Raw genomic sequence first — 19,006 nt, forward strand, 5'->3', positions numbered from 1 at the left:
ATACAGCGGGTGAAATAAGTATTGGAACATGTCACCAATTTTCTAAGTAAATATATTTACTTATATAAATGTATAGGAATATACACTTCTAAGTAAATGTATTTTCTTAGAAAACTGGTGCCGTGTTCAATACTTATTTCACCCGCTGTATTTCATTTATTAAGTGTATTAAAAAGCGTAATTAACTATCCCTTTCAATCCATAGGGATAGTGTTCTGGTGTAGCTTACAGTTTTATAGATCTGCTTACACATCCAGAAATACACACGATTACATTTTCCCAATCTTAACTTGATAAACCCCACAAGTATGGTGTGACCAGAGCATCAATGTGTCTCATTGTGCCACAAATTATTTTTTATACTATTGCATTAGTCATGCACCAAGAAACATTGAAAGACACAATCAGCTCTGCTACAGAAGTGGTTTTGGTCAGTTTTATTTATTAGCTAATGTCCGCTGAATGTTTATGGCCAAACCTGACATTTTGATGGCCTAAAATAGATATGATGATTAGATATAGATTATACTTTCGCGGTTTTCTCTTCAATTAAAAAGTCATCCAATTCCATCTTTTTGATTGTAAACCTTGGCTTATTAATCCTGCCACTTCCCTTAGTGTAAAACATTACCTTTTGCTGTATTTAAAGGGATTTTGTCACGAACAAAGTTAATTTTAATCAACCTTTTAATCAATAGATCTTGGAATAATAATAAGTTCCACAATTGGATGTGTTTAAATAAAATGTTCCTGTGCTGAGATAATCTTATAAATGTGCCCCTGCTGTGTACTGTGTAATGGCTGTGTCTGACCGTGCAGGAACATGGTCTGATCATACCACATCTCCTGGGCAGGGGAGGAACAAAGAGTATACAGACATTACAGGAGGGGATCACAGCTGATTCTTTTTGTGAGGCAAAACATTTCACTGCCTGTTTTTATGCTTTTATGCAATGTTTTACCTCAGAGAAATAATAGCTGCAAACTCGTGCTGTCCTGTCTGTATTCTCTTTTTCTTCCTCCTCTGTCCAGGAGATGTGGTATGATCAGACCATGTTCCTGCACGGTCAGACACAGACATTACACAGTACACAGCAGGGGCACATTTATAAGATTATCTCAGCACAGGAACATTATTTTTTTTAAACACATCCAATTGTGGAACTTATTATTATGCCAAGATCTATTGATTAAAATGTACTTTGTTCGTGGGAAAACCCCTTTAAGGGAATAGTGGTTGCTTGCGTTCTTATTTTTAGGGTCTTCCCTCTGATTTGTGAAAAGGAAAATGTAAGTGTCATAGTATTGGCTCATAGTGCATAGGATACAGCCTTTGTGCTGACTTTAGACAATCGAATCCTTCCTTTTGCCCCTCTTGAATTAGTTATGACAGAGGTATTTAACGGCTAAACATTTTTAATTACGTTGCTATATACAATGGCCACACAAGATTTTAAGAAACGTGGCAAAAGTCTTCTGATAGTGGAGCATCCCTCTTCTAACTGTACAAACAGCATTACATACCCCAAACTATTATCATATTGCATCTGAATGCAAAGATTTTGGCTTCTATGAGACGTGATGGTGCTAAATTCTAAAGTGAATTTGTTTCTTCATTGCATAAAATGAGTAAGATGCAAAGTAAATTTTTTGCCTAGGCCTACCTCATAAAATCTTAATGAACGGGGGCCCAGTCCTGTAGAGATCTCTGGGGGTCTTCTTGTCACCATTTTCTCTTCCTCGTCTGAATGTATTTGTACATCAGATAAGGAAGTTTACTATATTTCTCTGTGCATTCACAAGAGAGCCCCTTCAGATTTCTGTGGCTCCTGGTTAAAGAAAATCTGTCACCAGCTTTTTGCTACCTCATCTGAGTGCAACGTGATGTAGAGGCAGAGACTCTGATTCCAGCGATGTGTCCCTTATTTTACTGGCTGCAGCAGTTGATATAATCCCTGTTTTCTCTGCTGCAGATCTAGCGGTGCTCACAATGCTGAGCCCTATATAACCCTGCCCAGACCACTGATTGACAACTTTCTGAGTACACTGTGCATAAGCAGAAATCTGCTAATCAGTGTTGGGGGTGGGGTTATATAGCAGTTGACTAGGAAGCACGAGACACCTAGTCCTGTAGGGATAATCTCCTGTTAATAAAAGACTGATTTTATTGAAATAGCAGCACACAGCCTAGTACGTGACACATCTCTGGTATCAGGCTTTCTGTCCCTACATTACTCTGATTACATAAAAAAATAACTGCTGACAGATTCCCTTTAAGAAAGATTTTGATTCTGAGGATTTTCACGCCTACCCAATAGCTATTACCCGGATTTTCAGTTTAATAGTCAAATGCTATGTCCATGTTTGCAACCATTTTTTATTGTTTCAGTGCATTAAAATAGAAAATAGTTTTAATGAATAATCTATTTTTCTTGTGGAGACCTATGTGTCTCCATGGTAACAGACCACAAACAAAACCCCATGTAGTCTGATCCTGCAGTCACTTGCTCTTCCATCTGTCCCCTATTTCTTACTAACTTGCATTTCTTGGGTGCATCAGCCCCACTGATACTTGGAATGAAGGGGCTGTAGCGCTGATTTATTGAATTGGGCTATCTGCATTGTACCCAGGAGCACCACAAGTAAAGGCGCTGCAGCACCATCATCATTTTGGATCAGACACCTACCAATCATAAAATAATGGCATTTGCTATCTACCGTATTTTTCGGACTATAAGACGCAACTTTTTTTCCTCCAAAATTTTGGAGGAAAGTGGGGAGTGCATCTTATAGTCCGAATACTATCTCCCTGTATATACTGTGGTTCTGCGTGGTAGGAGGTCTGTGGGAGCAGCAGCGGGGGATCAGCGGGGCACAGGAGGCTGCAGCCGACTGCTGCCGCCTGCTCTGTGCCCGCTATTAAAGAAAATAAATATTCCCTGCTCCAGGGAATATTCATTTTCCTTAATAGCCGGCACACTGTACCTCAGAGCGGCTCCTGCTGCGGTCTGTGTGCCCGCTATTAAAGCTCATGAATATTCACTACAACCCACTCCCATGGGTTGTAGTGAATATCCATGGCCTTTAATAGGAGGCACACTGACCACAGAGCGGTAGCAGGAGCCGCGCTGCGGTACAGTGTGCGTGCTCTCACACTGTGTGAGGGCGCATGGCAGGGACGCCATGCGCGGCTCACACAGTGAGAGTGTCGGCAGCAGAGCGGGACAGCGCTGGAGGAGAGAGGAGGTGAGTATGATTGTTTGTTTATTTTTTTTGTGGGTAGCTGGATGGGGGCTCAAGGGGTGCCAAGCATACCAGGATGGGGGCTCAAGGGGTGCCAAGCATACCAGGATGGGGGCTCAAGGGGTGCCAAGCATACCAGGATGGGGGCTCGAGGGGTGCCATGCATACCAGGATGGGGAAATCAAGGGGGGCCATACATACCAGGATGGGTGATCAAGGGGGGCCATGAATACCAGGATGGGGGCTCAAGGGGTGCCAAGCATATCAGGATGGGGGCTCAAAGGGTGCCATGCATACCAGGATGGGTGATCAAGGGGTGCCATGCATACCAGGATGGGTAAATCAAGGGGTGCCATGCATACCAGGATGGGTAAATCAAGGGGTGCCATGCATACCAGGATGGGGTAATCAAGGGGTGCCATGCATACCAGGATGGGGTAATCAAGGGGTGCCATGCATACCAGGATGGGGAAATCAAGGGGTGCCATGCATACCAGGATGGGGTAATCAAGGGGTGCCATGCATACCAGGATGGGGTAATCAAGGGGTGCCATGCATACCACGATGGGGTATCAAGGGGTGCCATGCATACCACGATGGGGTATCAAGGGGTGCCATGCTTACCACGATAGGGATGAGGGCCACGTATACCAGGAAGGAGGGGCCATACATACCAGGATGGAGGATATTAACAGAATTGGGGGACGTTACCCCAATACCAGTATCAGCAGCAGACTCCCTCCCCTATTACAGGGCATCACGACCACATTTTTTGCTTAAATATTTTTTTTACTATTTTCCTCCACTAAAACCTAGGTGCTTCTTATGGTCCGTAAAATACGGTAAATGTCTTCCTTTTTATGAGGAATACTCTCGTAGATCTATCTGCCAAGTTGCTTTATTTTATATGTATTAGAGCAGAAAAATATAAAAAATGGTTGCGGAAATGGATATAGCAATTACACACTCTCTGAAAGGTCAAAATAATGAAAACTCGATGTTCTCCGACAAATAACGAGGACATGCCAGGTTTTGTAAAAAAATAAAAATAAAAAAAAGCACTCCATAGGTAAAAGGATAAGATGGAACTCGTAGTACGCATTTTGATTCTGCTGCGTTTCTACAAAAACTTGGATATTGAAAGCAGCTGGTGGGATGTCCCACCTAACTACACGCGTAATTTCTTGTTAACCTAAACGGATCCGCCAACTATGCCCCCGTCAGTTTTTTCTTTAAAGGGACCTTTATCACTCGACGGTGCATGGAATTATATTTTAGAACGTAAAGCTCAGCATTGTATGTTTTTATCCATTTTAATTTTCAAGGCAATTTTTTTTGCCCTTATTTTTTGTTTTTTGTCTTTTTAAACGGAAGTGCATGAATTTTTTTTTTTTTTTTTTTACAACAATATACATTTTGCACAGTACGTTCTTGCATTAGGTCATTTATGGTGTGTAAACAAGGATATCATTGTAATTAATATTTTTATTTTGTGCTGGCAGGGTTAAGTTAACATTTGGAGGCCTTGAAGAAGAGGGCGAAGATGAAGAACCAGAGAAACAATCTCCAATTCTTCTCCCAAAGATGGCTAGCACATTTGAAATCTCCTTAATAAGCAATGCCGAATTTGTGTCTCGGCACTCGCAACCAGAGTGTGGCTATGCACTGCAGCCTGACCGATGGTCTGAATTCAGTGTCCACACCATGGAGCCTGATAATTTGGAACTACTTTTTGACTTTTTTGAAGTGAGTGTTCATGCAGATACACAATTAGGGCTCTTTCACACGTCCAAATCTCCAGTACGTGTGGTGACAGTTTACACACGTACTGGAGACACTGACACACGTAGACCCATTGGGTCTAAGCACATGTCAGTGTGTTTTCATAGAAAATGTGTCCGTGGGCAAAACACGCTAGCGTCCATTTTTTACATGTTGCACGGGACGCAAAACGCCCCACACTGAAGACACATGGATGACATACGTGTAACACATACCGGCGCCTGGGAATCAGCGGTACAGTTAGCGCTGTTCCAAAGTTCCGGGTGCTGAACGCTGCCCTCATCATTGTTCCTTGCTGGGGCTGCGATCAGCACCAGCAGGGACAATGGTGAGAGTAGTAGTCAGCTCCCGCAGTGTCCAACTTTAAAAATAAGAATAAAATTTTAAAAAAACTTATACTCCTCTAAGTGTTGCCCGCTTTAATCCATGCAACCAATCACACGAGGAGTCTGGGAGAATTACTCCTGCAGCGAGCAGGGCCCGGAGCTACGCTGAGCTCCGTGAGTGACAGGATATCGCTTACTGCAGGAATCATTCTCAGTGTGATCGGTCGCATGGATTACTGCGGGGGATACTTAACAGGTGAGTATAAGGTTTTTTTTTTTTTTATTTTATTCTTATTTTTACAGTTGGATACAGCAGGAGCAGACTATTTACCCTCATCATTGTCCCTGCTGGTACCGATCGCAGCACCAGCAGGGAACAATGATGAGGGCAGCGTTCAGCACACGGCGCTTGGGAACAGCACTAACTGTACCGCTTATTCCCAGGCGCCGGTACATGTTCTCCTGATGCAACACACTGTCACACGTTTGTCACACAGGTGCACACTGACACGGATATCTCCGGTACTGGTTTCTCCAGTACCGTAAATACATGAATGTTTGAAAGAGCCCTTAGATGTACAGAATATATCAAAACTGCTTTATCCTTCATGCTAGTGGCACAATTGCTCCTACTAAATGGATCTTTGAAATTTGTAGTATTTGTGATCCCTTAGATACAGCCATGTTTCTTCGTTACAGCTCCAATGAATTATCATTTGTCCCTGTTAAACTCACAGGATCACTGAATTCAGCATTTTTTTAAAGTTATTTTCCAACTATTTAGAACTTTTAGAGACTGCTTAATTAGCACAGTTTTACCCCAAAATCTTGGGAAATTTTTATTTTATTGCTATACTGGTGACTTGCTACTTATTTAATGTCAGCCTTGTTGCTTAAAAATGTCCTTCCAAGTGATCTACCGAAAAACCTCTTACAATATGCACAAAGTCTTGTAAACATAACTATAATTAACATAAGAACTAAATATTAAGTGCTGTGTTCTGTTTATTTGCTTCATTCATTTAAAGGGTGCACTAGGCAGTAAATTCAATATGGATCAGAAGGGAGATTTTTTTTACTGCAGCCCTTTACTTCGTCCCTGCTGATGAACGCTGCAGGAGCAGATGGATAGAGTTGTAGATAAAATCCAAAATCCCTTTACCATGCCTAAGAATCCACAACCAAATGTGATATAGAGAAAATATTCACAATATATTAAATTAAATACTGGTTACTCAAAGTAAAAATCGCTCAATGCGCAGACACATTAAAAACACGAGGCTTGAGGAATGTACAGCAATTAAATTGGCCAAAAATTTAAAAAATACATATACACAAAAACCTGATTGAACTAATAGGTCATTTTTTTATGAAAGCTTCCCTTTAAGTACTTAAACAAAATACGGCTCTGTTAATCATGCCCAAGAAATGACATAGAGAATAGATTAAGTTATGTATATTTTAAGCGTTTTTTAATGCAGTGGATTTTTTGCAGTTTTGTGTATATCCTCTTGAATAACTGGAAGGTCTTAACCCAAATAGACATTTCAGGTGCCCTGTCTGTCTGTTGAGGGGACTTTATAGTTAATAATGTCCTGTGATTACAGCAGCCTCTGCACTAATTCAAGCATTAAAGGGATTCTGTCAGCACAGAAGGACTGTTGAAACCAAGTACAGGCGCTCTGTGCTTTTTGACGGGGCCAAACATTTATATACATCGTCCTACCTGCTTGTTTTCCATCCATCTCCATTCTTCTCTGGCCCTATGAAGCCAGAGCTGTCAATCAAAGAAGGGGGGGGGGGCATGGAGATAGAGGGACAACAAGCAGGTAGAAAGGTGTATATAAATTATTGGCCCCGCCATGAAGCATCGGGCGACGGGACTTAGTTTGAACAGTCATTCTGTGCTGACAGTCCCTTTAAGGCTCCAAGAAATTGGGAAGGTGCAGCAAACACCTTTCTTTGACTGCCATATTCATCTAAATGAGATTTCCACTTAAACAACGCCATCCAGATGCTGATCTTTGTCTTTTTTTCCCCATTGGAAGTGTGGTTTAAGGAGGCTTTTGTATAAAGGTGCTATTCTTAGTCCCTGCATTAATGCTTTGTGGAAGTGAATATTATAATGTTTCTCTGTTATTAGTTTTATATCCACATTTTTTTTTGCATGTGTACTTGCAGGAAGACTTGAGTGAGGCTGTGGTGCAGGGAGATGCCCTCCCTGGTCATGTCGGTACGGCATGCCTCTTGTCATCCACTATCATAGAGACAGGGAAAAGCAATGGGATTATCACACTCCCCATCATGAGCAGGAATGCCAGACAGACTCTGGGAAAAGTAAGAGGTATGCTTGATTATGGTTTACTGATGTTATAAGGCTTGCATGTTTTGTTTTGTTTTTTTTCCCTCTAGATTCTGGGCATCTTTTCCGTGGGAAATAAAAAATCTGAAATTTCACACCTCAATCCTACACTGAAATTTGCAAACGAAACACCCAAGCCCACTCGGTTTTACAGTCTGACATAATTACTATTCTGAACGAAGGAACAGCTTGTGGAATAATTTGCCAACTAATCCAACAATAAAAGAATAGCGTGTCAAGTAATCTACGTTATATAGAGGTTGAACATGTTTCTGGCATGCGCCTTAGTGTGCGCCTTGCCACAAATCTTACTCCAGTCAGTGATTGAAGTAAGATTTGTGACCTAAGGAACGCCGCCGCTCATCATAAATTTGACGATCGGGGGTCGTCATGCACTATCTCTAGCCCACTGTTAGAGTTGGGCAAAAATGGCATGAAAACACCAAAAGTCACAGAATTTCGCGACTTTTCAAAGCTTCTTACACCAGAATTCTGGCGTGAAAGCTTTGATGATCGGAACCTAAATATTGAGAATTCTCCAGACAGAAACCATTTACCAGGCTGTTAAAGGAATGCCCATCATAGTCACATGGCTTTAAAACAAGTTTACTTTCCGTTTTAATTGAGTTATTCATTTTTAAATTTTAATAATATCTCAAAGGCCTCCTTCAGAAATAACAAAAAACATGATTACTTGCCCCTTGCCACTCACTGCAGCGTTGCCTCTCTTGCTCTTCATCAGTCTTTATGGACATGGCTGCAAATGATCGCTGCAATCTTGTTCTGTCTCTGCTGTGCCCAGTAATTGGCTGCAGCGGTCATGTGCCATAAACACAATGTCATCTCTGCAGCCTTAAAGGTGAAAGGCAGAGGTGGCGGTAATAATATTACTAAATAATAATTTTCTAAGTAATTAAATATTACTTTCCTGCAGAGGCGGGTAAGTAATAATGCTTTTGCAGTTTATAAATGCAAGCCTTTGGGTAGTAAAGGCTGCAGTGTTTCAGAGTAAAACATATACACACACAGATGAAATTGTTGGTACCCTTCTGTTAAAGTAAGAAAAACCCACATTGATCTCTGAAATAACTTGAAACTGACAAAAATAATTTTCATATTGAAGTTTACTGAATATCAACAAATGAAAATCAGACATTGCTGTTGAATTGTGGTTCAATAGAAAAAAAAAACTAATGAAAATGGCCCGGAAAAAATGATGGTACCACTTGAAAAGATTGAGAATAATTTGACCATAGGGACTTGTTAAGCTTAGGCGTGTCCTGTTATTAGGAAAAAAAATTTGGCCGTCACAAGAGAAATAATCTAATAATAAAGTGTCTATCAACAATAGGTATGTCCTACCGTCAATGTGAACATTAACAAAACACAAGAAAAAGGGGCCTGACGGATACAAGGGACATAAATACAAATATAATCAAAAAGAAAAATAGTAATATAAAAATAGCCAGTCTCTGAGCTTCACAGGAGTACCAAGATGGCAGCCATGGATGGCTTTAGTTAGGCCCCTGGCTGACATGGTAAACAGTCGGTGCCCAGTGATCATATTGAGGGGATCCGCTGAGAGCCAGTGTGCCCACAAACCGGCATAGACTTTATTTAAATGTCACTGAGGGAAATTAAGAGGAGCATGTAAAGGGTTAACAGCAGCAGCCAGAGCTATAATATAGCCAGCATCTACCGAAGGTGGGGGGTTAACGGGTGATTAGCGACTTGTGGGCAAATACAATCAGGTCTACATGAAAAAATGTCAGGTAATCATGTGGTTGGTTGACTGTTTGTTTTGTTTTCAGTTGACTATATCCTCATAAAGCCAATAGTAGGTTATTCATGCGACATGAGCAGCTCCTTCTGCAAGTACTGGAAGCCACGGACGCCACTTGATGTTGGACATAGGGGTGCTGGCAACTCTACTACAACTGCCAAGTAAGATTCTTTTTTTTATTAACATGGGTAATACTCAACACATTTTTTAATGTTTTCTTTCTAATTTACTTTGTTTTTGTTTTGTAGGATGGCAAAAATCAGAGAAAATACTGTGGCCTCTTTAAAAAGTGCCGCCAACCATGTAAGTGTGTTATTTTTTTTTTCCAAATTAACCTAGAGCTGGATTCACATCAAGGTTATTATTTCCATCTTGATCTTAAAAATGAATTCATGGCAGGGATTGATCGGTCGCTGACCCGACTCCAGTGGTGCCAAATAAACCCTATGTATTTAAGGGGTTCTGGTAGATCATCACACTCTATGGGAGGAAGAAAACAAAATCTGTTATGGTCCCCACAGTTACCTTTTTTTCTATGGCTAGGATAAGGCAATTGCCACATATTGGTTTTGTTCCCAGTCACACTAGTCGCAATGATTTATAAATAACCAAGCTATCATAAAATATATTTGTTCAGGGCGGTGCAAAGGATGTGGGACCCTAGATATATTGTAAAATTATTCAGTATAGGCTTTTGAACCTAGTAAGAGTTTAGAAAATAAATGGTAATGACTGATGGGCAGTCACTGTAATAATTATATCTTAGATAAAGAAGCACTCCCATAAAGCTTTTTACTGACTAAGCTTGTATAAATGTATATGTAGTGTAAGTGCGGTAATATACTCGCTGATCGCCATCTACTCCGGCATGCCGGTTCTCTTCTACTCCAACTTGGTGTGAGCCAGAAGTCACTTGTACAATATAAGTCTATGGAGCGACAGACCGAGGCTCCAACTCCATAGACTTGCATGGGAAAAGCGACTTCCAGCTTATACAGACCCCAGCGTGATCCGGACCGGCACTGGAAACGAGGGAAGATCGGTGGGTATATTGCTACGTTACATATACGTTTAGGCAATGAAAAGTGTAATAGGGGTGCTTGATTCTTTAAATGCTAAAATCCTGACTGCCTGCAGCCATCACTAGGGGGCACTTTACTGCATCTGAGTTTACAACTCACATTCGTTTCCATAATCCAGACCTATGCAGTAAGCTCAACATTTCCTTAGTGATGTCTTAAAGGGAACCGGTCACCTGATTCATATTGCCCAGTCCGCGGGCAGCAGGAATCAGAGCCTGGATGCACAATAGCAGCCAGGTATATTTTTCTCTGAAACACTTCTGCATTTCAGAGAGAATACACTTTAAAGATTCAGGTCTTCCTCGCGACACTCTATTGGTATGACGGGTCTATTGCCATGCAACAAACCCATCAATCACTTTTAAGCGCTGGGAAGAGCCGGCCAAGGGCGGTGCTGGACTAGTCTCATCTCCAGTTATGGTTCCTGGCCGGACCTTTTACAGTATACTTTCTCAATCATTGACAGCCTGCTTTTAGCTGAATAGCCTCTTGGTGAGCCTACAAATGCATAGAATTGTACTGGTATTTTTCTGTTATCGCTTCCACTTATGAGTGTCAGACTCCTGATAATAGAGCAGGGAAGTAGCCAGGAATTCCCTCCAGCTTCTTTTCTGCCTCTTGCGTTATAGGTGGATAAGAGACTGATGTATTAGATCTCCGTCACTCAAAAAATAAACAACAATAGAGGATTATTAGAGTTGAGTTCCTAATACCGAAGTCTCAGTCTGGTTCTCTGTATTTTCTTTGAAGGAAAAAAAACATACATTAATGCTTTTTTGGGGGGAAAGGGGGGGGGGGGATGTTGAAATGTTTATTTTATATTCACTGTTACTAACTTGCTGTCCTGAGACCCCAGCAGTTAATCAGACATCTGCTCTGTAATGCTCTGCACAGCCAGCAGGGAGAGCCACTGAGCTCCTGCATAAGCGTGCAGTATAGCGGAGTGTGAGCTCAGTATGCACGGAGTGTTCTTTGCTGTGTGTGCACAATGACGCTGGGCTTAGTGTTTCTGCCCTTTGTCCGGCTTGTCACTCTCCACAAGGAGAGACACTACCCCTTACACCCCAGACAGAGGCCTCTCATCCAGCAAAATCAGATATCATAGAGGGTCAATACCCCGAAACACACTGTCTGCAAATTGAGGGTCTGGTTTGGCTTTTATCCCAAGTCATATGGCAAGGCTCGTTATAAAAGCACTCCTCCTTTCATCAACGTTTTTATCCTCTTAGGATATTGCAATCATCCTATTATACAGCACTTTTCAGTTACAATTGCTCATTTTCCTTTTCTACCCAGTTAATTCTTCTCTTTCTCTATCGCTTCATTGGGGGACACAGGGCCATGGGTGTATGCTGTTGTCACTAGGCGGCTGACACTAGGCAAAAAAGAAAAAAGCTCCTCCTCCGTAGTATACACCCGCCTACAGGCATCAAGCTCACCAGTTTAAGCTTAGTGTCTGTAGGAGGTAGACCTGGATCTTCACAGATCCAACCCTGTTGTGTTTTATTAACATTTCTTCTTTATTTTTCAGATACAGCTCTTCAGGGTTAACAGGGAACACTGCATCCCCTGTTATACCCATTCTCAAGCGACCGAGAGAGCAGTGTGGCATTTCCCACATCGCCCACTCTCGGACCCGCTGGGCCGGACCTATCCCCTGTCACCTTCGGGTGTCTCAGGGTGATTCTTGGTGGCCAGTCCTTGCCTATTCCCCACCCCAGCCCCCTCCTCGGAGCCGCCTGGGAGGGAGACGGTGGTCACTACGGTGACCTTCCCCCAGATTCTGGGGTCGACACAGTCTCCTGCACTATCCAGGACCGGTCAGTGCGGGAAGGAGGAAAAGCCAGGATCCCCCCTATCCACGGAGGACCTCCTGTGTACATCCTCAGATGGAAGGAGCAAGAGTCATCGGGAAAGGTACAATCCCTCCCTGCTCCCAGGTCCCTCACATCTCAGCTATGCACGGGCCCCGCAAATCATGGGTTAATAAGGGAATCATCTCATTTCCCCGCCGACACTTACCTACTGCAGCGCTTGGCCACGCCCCCTCTCCTCAGACATCGGGTAGACGAACCGAGGACCTCATACTTAATGGCGTTCCCTAACATGGCGTCCCCCACAACAACACCCCCGAACCCCCCCTCCCGCTTCTCTGTACCTTTTTTGCGCGGCAATTCTGCCCGCGCTTTCTCTCGGGCGGGTCCGGGTGGGCGTTTCTCTTTCGGGCGGGTACACGCCCCTCCCGGAAAAACGGCCAATCAGGACTGTGGAGCGTTATGACGCTTCCATCACGCCCACTTTTATCCCGGGGGCCTATCAGCGGCCAAGTTCTTAAGCCTGCCCCCCATCCCCTCTACCTATCGGAGCTTTGGCTCCCCTAGCTCGCTCAGGGAAACACTCTCCGCCCCTCTACGCTGCTCTCGTTCTGGCTCCGGCAGCAGCATCCTGTCTGACTGCCTCCTCACTGCAGCCCTGCTCCTGTCTCCGCGGCTCCGGACTTTCCGAAGGGGGATACGGGACCGTGCACATTCCAGACCGGGTAGGACCTACTCTGGCACCACACAGGCTCCCTCCTCTGCAGTATTTCTGGTCAGGCACGTATGCCCAAACCCAGGGAGCTTTCTGTCCGTCCCACTCACACAGTCGCATATTACGCCTGTGCTCTTTGCAGTACTAAGTGGCCCGCTGGTCTGACAACGGCTTTCTGCTCGACCTGCAAGCCTCCCACCATGCTGGCACCCCAAGTCCCCCCCTGCCGCCCAGGACGAGGTAACTCCCCCTCCTCTGGAGTGGGCTGTTGCTATGTCCCAGTCTGTCTCCGATCTCACCAAGGTATCTCAATCTCTGGTGCAGGTCCTAGAACGTTTGCCCATGCTATCCACGGCCACCAGTGCTCCGAACGTTCCAACGGACGATTCGCAGGCACCCCTGCCCCCTCCTTCTAAGGGCAGACCGAGGGCATGTTCTCAGAAACTGACTCACACAAGCTCATCCTCCAGCTCTCCAGACTCCAAATTGCTCCCTGCATCTCACACCTCTTCCCAATAGGCCGCTCCGGGATCTGACACGGAACCAGATTCTGACTCTGGATCCGACACGGACCAATATTCTAAGGTCCAGGACTTGGTTGACAGCCTTATATCGGCCGTCAATCACACTCTGCATGTTAAAGAGGACGAGAGCCCTTCTCAGGACTACTCCGTTTCCTTCAAGAGAATTAAGCGCCCGGCGCGCACCTTCTCTAACCATTCAGAATTTGATGGTGTCTTTCAAAAACAATGGGAGCATCCAGAGAAGCGCTTCACTGGAAAGAAGCAGTTAGACATGCTATACCCATTTAACCACGACCTCGTCAGCAAATGGACGGAGTCCCCTTCTGTGGATCCTCCTGTCTTTTGGCAAAAACGGTACTGTCCCTCCCAGATAGTTCTTCCCTCAAGGACACTACAGATAGACAGGTTGAGGCCTTGGCTAAGTCAGCCTTCGAGGCTGCTGGCACCTCCTTTTGTCCTTCCTTCGCCTCAACTTGGGTATCAAAGGCAGTCTCCGCATGGGCCAAACAGCTTAGGCAGGGCATCCTTTCCAGGGCTTCCCCAGATGATCTGGCTCACCTAGCGGATCAGATCGCCCACACAGGGAAATATCTCCTCACGGCATCCCTTGACGCCGCTACCTGTTCAGCACGCGTCTCCAGCAATATCATCGCTATACGTAGGATTCTTTGGCTTAAGGCTTGGAACGCCGACCCGGCCTCCAAGACATCACTAACAAATCTCCATTTTCAGGGCTCCAGACTGTTTGGGTCTAAATTAGACCAGATCATCTCTGATGCCACTGGAGGCAAGAGCACTTACCTACCTCGACGACCTAATGATCAAGGGTCCCACGTTCAGGGACTGTCTCCACAGTCTTCAGATCACCCTGAACACTCTTTCTCGGTTAGGCTGGTTGATCAACACAGACAAATCCTCCCTGGTCCCATCTCAGTGCTTAACCTTTCTAGGGATGCAGTTCGACACGACCCATGCCCGGGTCCTTCTTCCAAGGGAGAAGATAAACTCTCTCCGTCGGGGGATTCACCTTCTCTCCGACCCGAGTCCACGCCGCCTTCGCCTGTGCATGAGTGTCTTGGGAAAAATGGTGGCCGCCATGGAAGCAGTCCCGTTTGCCCAGTTCCATACCCGGCCTCTTCAACTGGCCCTTCTGTCGGCATGGGACAAGAACCCGTCGTCTCTACATCGACGCATCAGGTTACCTCCTCATGTCAGAAGGTCACTAATATGGTGGATTCGTCCTTCTTCCTTCAGACCCGGGAGGTCATTCCTACCACTTCGCTGGCAGGTGGTCACAACCGATGCCAGCCTCATTGGTTGGGGTGCAGTCTTCCTCCACTACACAGTGCAGGGTCGTTGGACTCTCCACGAAGCCTCCCTGCCGATCAATATATTGGAGATAAGGGCAATTTACCTGGCGTTGCGTCACTGGCAGGACATTCTTGCAGGATTCCCAGTCCGCGTACAATCGTACAACGCCACGGCGGTGGCGTACATAAACCGTCAGGGAGGAACACACAGCAAGTCCGTCTTCAAAGAGGTGACGAGTGCTAGTTTGGGCCGAGAACACTGTTCCGGCAATCTCAGCAGTGCACATTCCGGGGGTCGACAATTGGGCGGCCGACTTCCTCAGTCAGCAGGGCCTTGCCTCAGGAGAATGGTCTCTCCATCCCGAGGTGTTCCATCAGATATGCTTACGATGGGGCACGCCGGATTTCGACCTCATGGCGTCTGTTAAACCACAAGGTTCCATCCTTGGTAGCCTGGTCCCGCGATCCCCTTGCGATCGCTCAAGACGCGCTAGTCATCTCATGGTCTCACTTCCAGCTCCCTTATCTTTTTCCCCCTCTACCATTGACCGATCCCTCGGGTCGTCAAAAAGATCAAGACAGAGGGAGTACCGGTAATTTTAATAGCCCCGGATTGGCCCAGACGCGTCTGGTAAACCTGCTCGTCGACTCCCCCTGGAGACTACCGGACCGTCCGGACCTCCTCTCTCAGGGACCTATTCTTCATCAGAGTTCTCGGTCTCTGAATTTAATGGCATGGCTATTGAGGCCGCAGTGTTGAGGAAAGCTGGTTTTGCGGACAACGTTATCCAAACCCTAATTAGTGCCAGGAAACCCGCAACCTCGCGCATATACCACAGAACCTGGAGAGCTTTCTTTCGTCACTGCGAAAAGGATCAGTTAGCTCCCATGTCCTTTTCGCTACCGGTCATTTTGGCCTTCCTTCAGTCTGGCCTGGAAGCGGGACTCTCTCTAAGCACTCTCAAAGGCCAAGTTTCGGCCTTGTCTATTCTATTCCAGCGAAACTTGGCTTTCCGTCCTAAGGTCAAGACATTTCTGCAAGGAGTGGCTCACCTAGCGCCGCCTTATCGCCCCCCGGTGGATCCATGGGACCTTAATATGGTCCTGAGCGTCCTTCAACAGCCCCCATTTGAACCCATTCAGGACATCTCAGCCTTTCTTCTCTCCTGGAAGGTGGCTTTTCTGGTGGCTGTTACCTCTATTAGGAGGGTTGCAGAGCTCGCAGCCCTCTCTTGTCGGTCACCTTTTTTGGTCTTCCATCAGGACAAGGTAGTGCTCAGGCCAGTGCCCTCCTCTTTGCAAAAAGTAGTCTCCTCTTTCCACATCAATGAGGACATTGTTTTGCCTTCCTTCTGCCCGGCCCCAGTGCACCCTCGGGAGAAATCCCTGCACAAACTGTATCTGGTCAGAGCTCTACGTGTGTACCTTTCTAGAACGGCTTCCCTTCGGCGTTCGGACGCCCTGTTTGTCGTTCCTGAGGGGCGTCGCAAGGGTCTCCCTGCTTCCAAGTCAACAATCGCCCATTGGATACGTTCTACCATTTTGGAAGCATATCGCGTCTCAGACCAATCTCTCCCTCCGGGGGTAAGGGCTCACTCCACCCGGGCGGTGCGGGCCTCTTGGGCTGTTCGCCATCAGGCTTCAGCTTCTCAGATTTGTAAGGCCGCAACATGGTCTTCACTCCACACCTTTTCAAGGTTTTACAAGGTCCACACTTATTCCTCGGCTGATGCCAGTCTTGAACGGAAGGTTCTGCAGGCAGCAGTTGCCTGCAGTCAGACCTAGTCTGTGGCTACCTTTTTCTGTTCTCCCACCCTAGGGACTGCTTTTGGACGTCCCATGGTCCTGTGTCCCCCAATGAAGCGATAAAGAAAGAGGGATTTTTGGTACTCACCGTAAAATCTCTTTCCTGGAGCCTTCATTGGGGAACACAGCACCCTCCCTGATTTTGGGCATAGCTACAGTGGGCCCTGTTGGGCATCTAATATAGTTTCGCGGTTGTGCCACGTTGGGCATTGCATAGTTAATTGTTTAAGTTCCTCCTACTGCTTTAGCCACTAACTGGTGAGCTTGATGCCTGTAGGCGGGTGTATACTACGGAGGAGGAGCTTTTTTCTTTTTTGCCTAGTGTCAGCCTCCTAGTGACAACAGCATACACCCATGGTCCTGTGTTCCCCAATGAAGGCTCCCAAGAAAGAGATTTTACGGTGAGTACCAAAAATCCCTCTCTTCTCTGATCTGTGTAGAAACAGGAAGTCTCTTTTCCCTGCATGAATCATCCCCCTCTTCACTTCCTGAGCCAGCTGCTGCTCCTCCCTCTGCCAGGGACTTTTGCAGTGACTTATGACTCATGCTGGGAAAATAGACTTCACTACATAGAGCTTAGAAGGATTTGTCTAGTCGAGCTTGAACCACATGATGTCATAGACCTAATGGAAAAGAGAACAATTAACTGTGTAGAAAGGCAAAACTAGCAATTGTAAGTACACAGTGCTGTATAATATGATGACTGCAATATATTAAGAGGATAAAAACTTTGATGTGAGGAGGAGGAGTGCTTCTTTATAGGGTTAATATTGACTTTTAGCACTGCTACTTCCAATAGGTGGCAAGTCCTCTTCCGTTCTGAAGAGTGTTACAAATCAGATTACTGAACAAAGAAAAGTTCCCTCAATTCTTAGAGCTGTACAAATGTTGGGCAATGCCTGCAATAACAATATTATGTTTTATTACACACGAACAAGGCAGAAATGTTTTTGTTTTTTCCCTCCCCATCCAGGGTGCTGCGTTTGTCGAGTTTGATGTCCATCTTTCCAAGGACCTTGTTCCAGTGATTTATCATGATCTTACATGCTGTATGTCCATGAAAAAGGTAAATATAATGATTTCTTTGCAGGGACTCTTATCGCCATTATATCAGTGCCGGGTTGGTACAACGCACTGTTAGGAGTGCAAGGAACTAGGACTGTACAGGGAATATAATTTGGCAGTCTGCTGGATTTTCTCCATGTTCCTGTAGCAAACCGTTCTTGAAGAAATCTTATAGAGAACAAAAAGTTAATTTCCTGTTGATTTCTTCCATTTTTTTTGGCACATAGATGAGGCCAAAGGGGTGCGGTTGCTTAATACCATGTAAGGACAGAGAACAAATCCCTGATCTCCTGGGGCACATGTAGAAGAATTATGTATTTCTCGGTTTATCTTACAATATAAGACACATAATAATAAGAAAATGGGAATTGTAAAAGGTTGTCCAGGCTTACAAAAACATGTCTGCTTTATTCTATGAACAGTGCCACATCTGTCCATAGGTAGTGTCTAGTATTGCTGCCCATGAAGCTAGTTGGGCTGAGGTTCAATATCACACACAACAGACAGGTTTCTTTTTAAGAAAAGTAGTGATATATGGCCAAGTGTGTATATGTATGTGTATATACTATAATATTTTTTTATTTTCTGTACAGAAAGCTAATGCTGCATCTGTAGAGCTATTTGAGATCCCGGTCAAGGAGCTCACGTATGACCAGCTTCAGTTATTAAAGGTACTTTTCTGCTTTGTATCACTTCAATTAACAATATGTAGGCAACTTATTTTTGTTGATGTCATGTGACTTTTTAACCATGGCTAGAATGAAATCCTGACGGGCTCCCTGGTAACAGAGGTATGTTTCAGGCCGGAGTCACACCAGCGTTTAACAGCTGATACGAGAGCATTGGATGCGATATGCTAATGACACTCGGCTCCTGCTCTGCTGCGAGCGTGATCAGAGTGTCAGTGCTCTGTGCTCCTATCCTCTCGCATCAGGGAATCACAGCACAGGTTCGGAGGAGACAGGAAGTAATTTCTCAATCTCCTCCTTTGCCTATCTCAGCGTATATTGGACTGCACTCAGATGACATCCGAGTGCAGTCCAATGATTCACACGCACCCATAGACTTGTATGGGTGCGAGTAAGCAGAGTATTGCTTCAAATCGCAGCATGTCGAATCGTCATGAGAAAATAATTGCTGATCTGAGCTCCCTCATAATATAACACGGCCGAATGCTGTCCAATAAAACATCAG

The 19,006-nt window shown here is 45.0% G+C and overlaps 1 protein-coding gene across 3 annotated transcripts in view; it reads left to right on the forward strand.

Moving 5' to 3' along the window:
- The window catches only part of GPCPD1 (glycerophosphocholine phosphodiesterase 1), an 84,837-nt gene that overhangs the window by 40,081 nt on the left and 25,750 nt on the right, over nucleotides 1–19,006 (forward strand). For all 3 annotated transcript variants that reach the window (XR_012318084.1, XM_073672264.1, XM_073672265.1), the window contains exons 8-13: nucleotides 4,746–4,989; nucleotides 7,533–7,695; nucleotides 9,525–9,657; nucleotides 9,745–9,799; nucleotides 17,721–17,813; nucleotides 18,406–18,483. Coding sequence is in view for 2 of the 3 variants with exons in the window: in XM_073672264.1 (XP_073528365.1) it covers nucleotides 4,746–4,989; nucleotides 7,533–7,695; nucleotides 9,525–9,657; nucleotides 9,745–9,799; nucleotides 17,721–17,813; nucleotides 18,406–18,483 (766 nt within the window). In the remaining variant the exon portion in view is untranslated. The remainder of the gene's footprint in view (nucleotides 1–4,745; nucleotides 4,990–7,532; nucleotides 7,696–9,524; nucleotides 9,658–9,744; nucleotides 9,800–17,720; nucleotides 17,814–18,405; nucleotides 18,484–19,006) is intronic.

Source organism: Phyllobates terribilis, unplaced genomic scaffold (genome assembly GCF_046119375.1).
Source record: "Phyllobates terribilis strain yellow unplaced genomic scaffold, ASM4611937v1 Scaffold_3__8_contigs__length_932513732, whole genome shotgun sequence".
In the NCBI taxonomy this organism is placed as follows: domain Eukaryota; kingdom Metazoa; phylum Chordata; class Amphibia; order Anura; family Dendrobatidae; genus Phyllobates; species Phyllobates terribilis.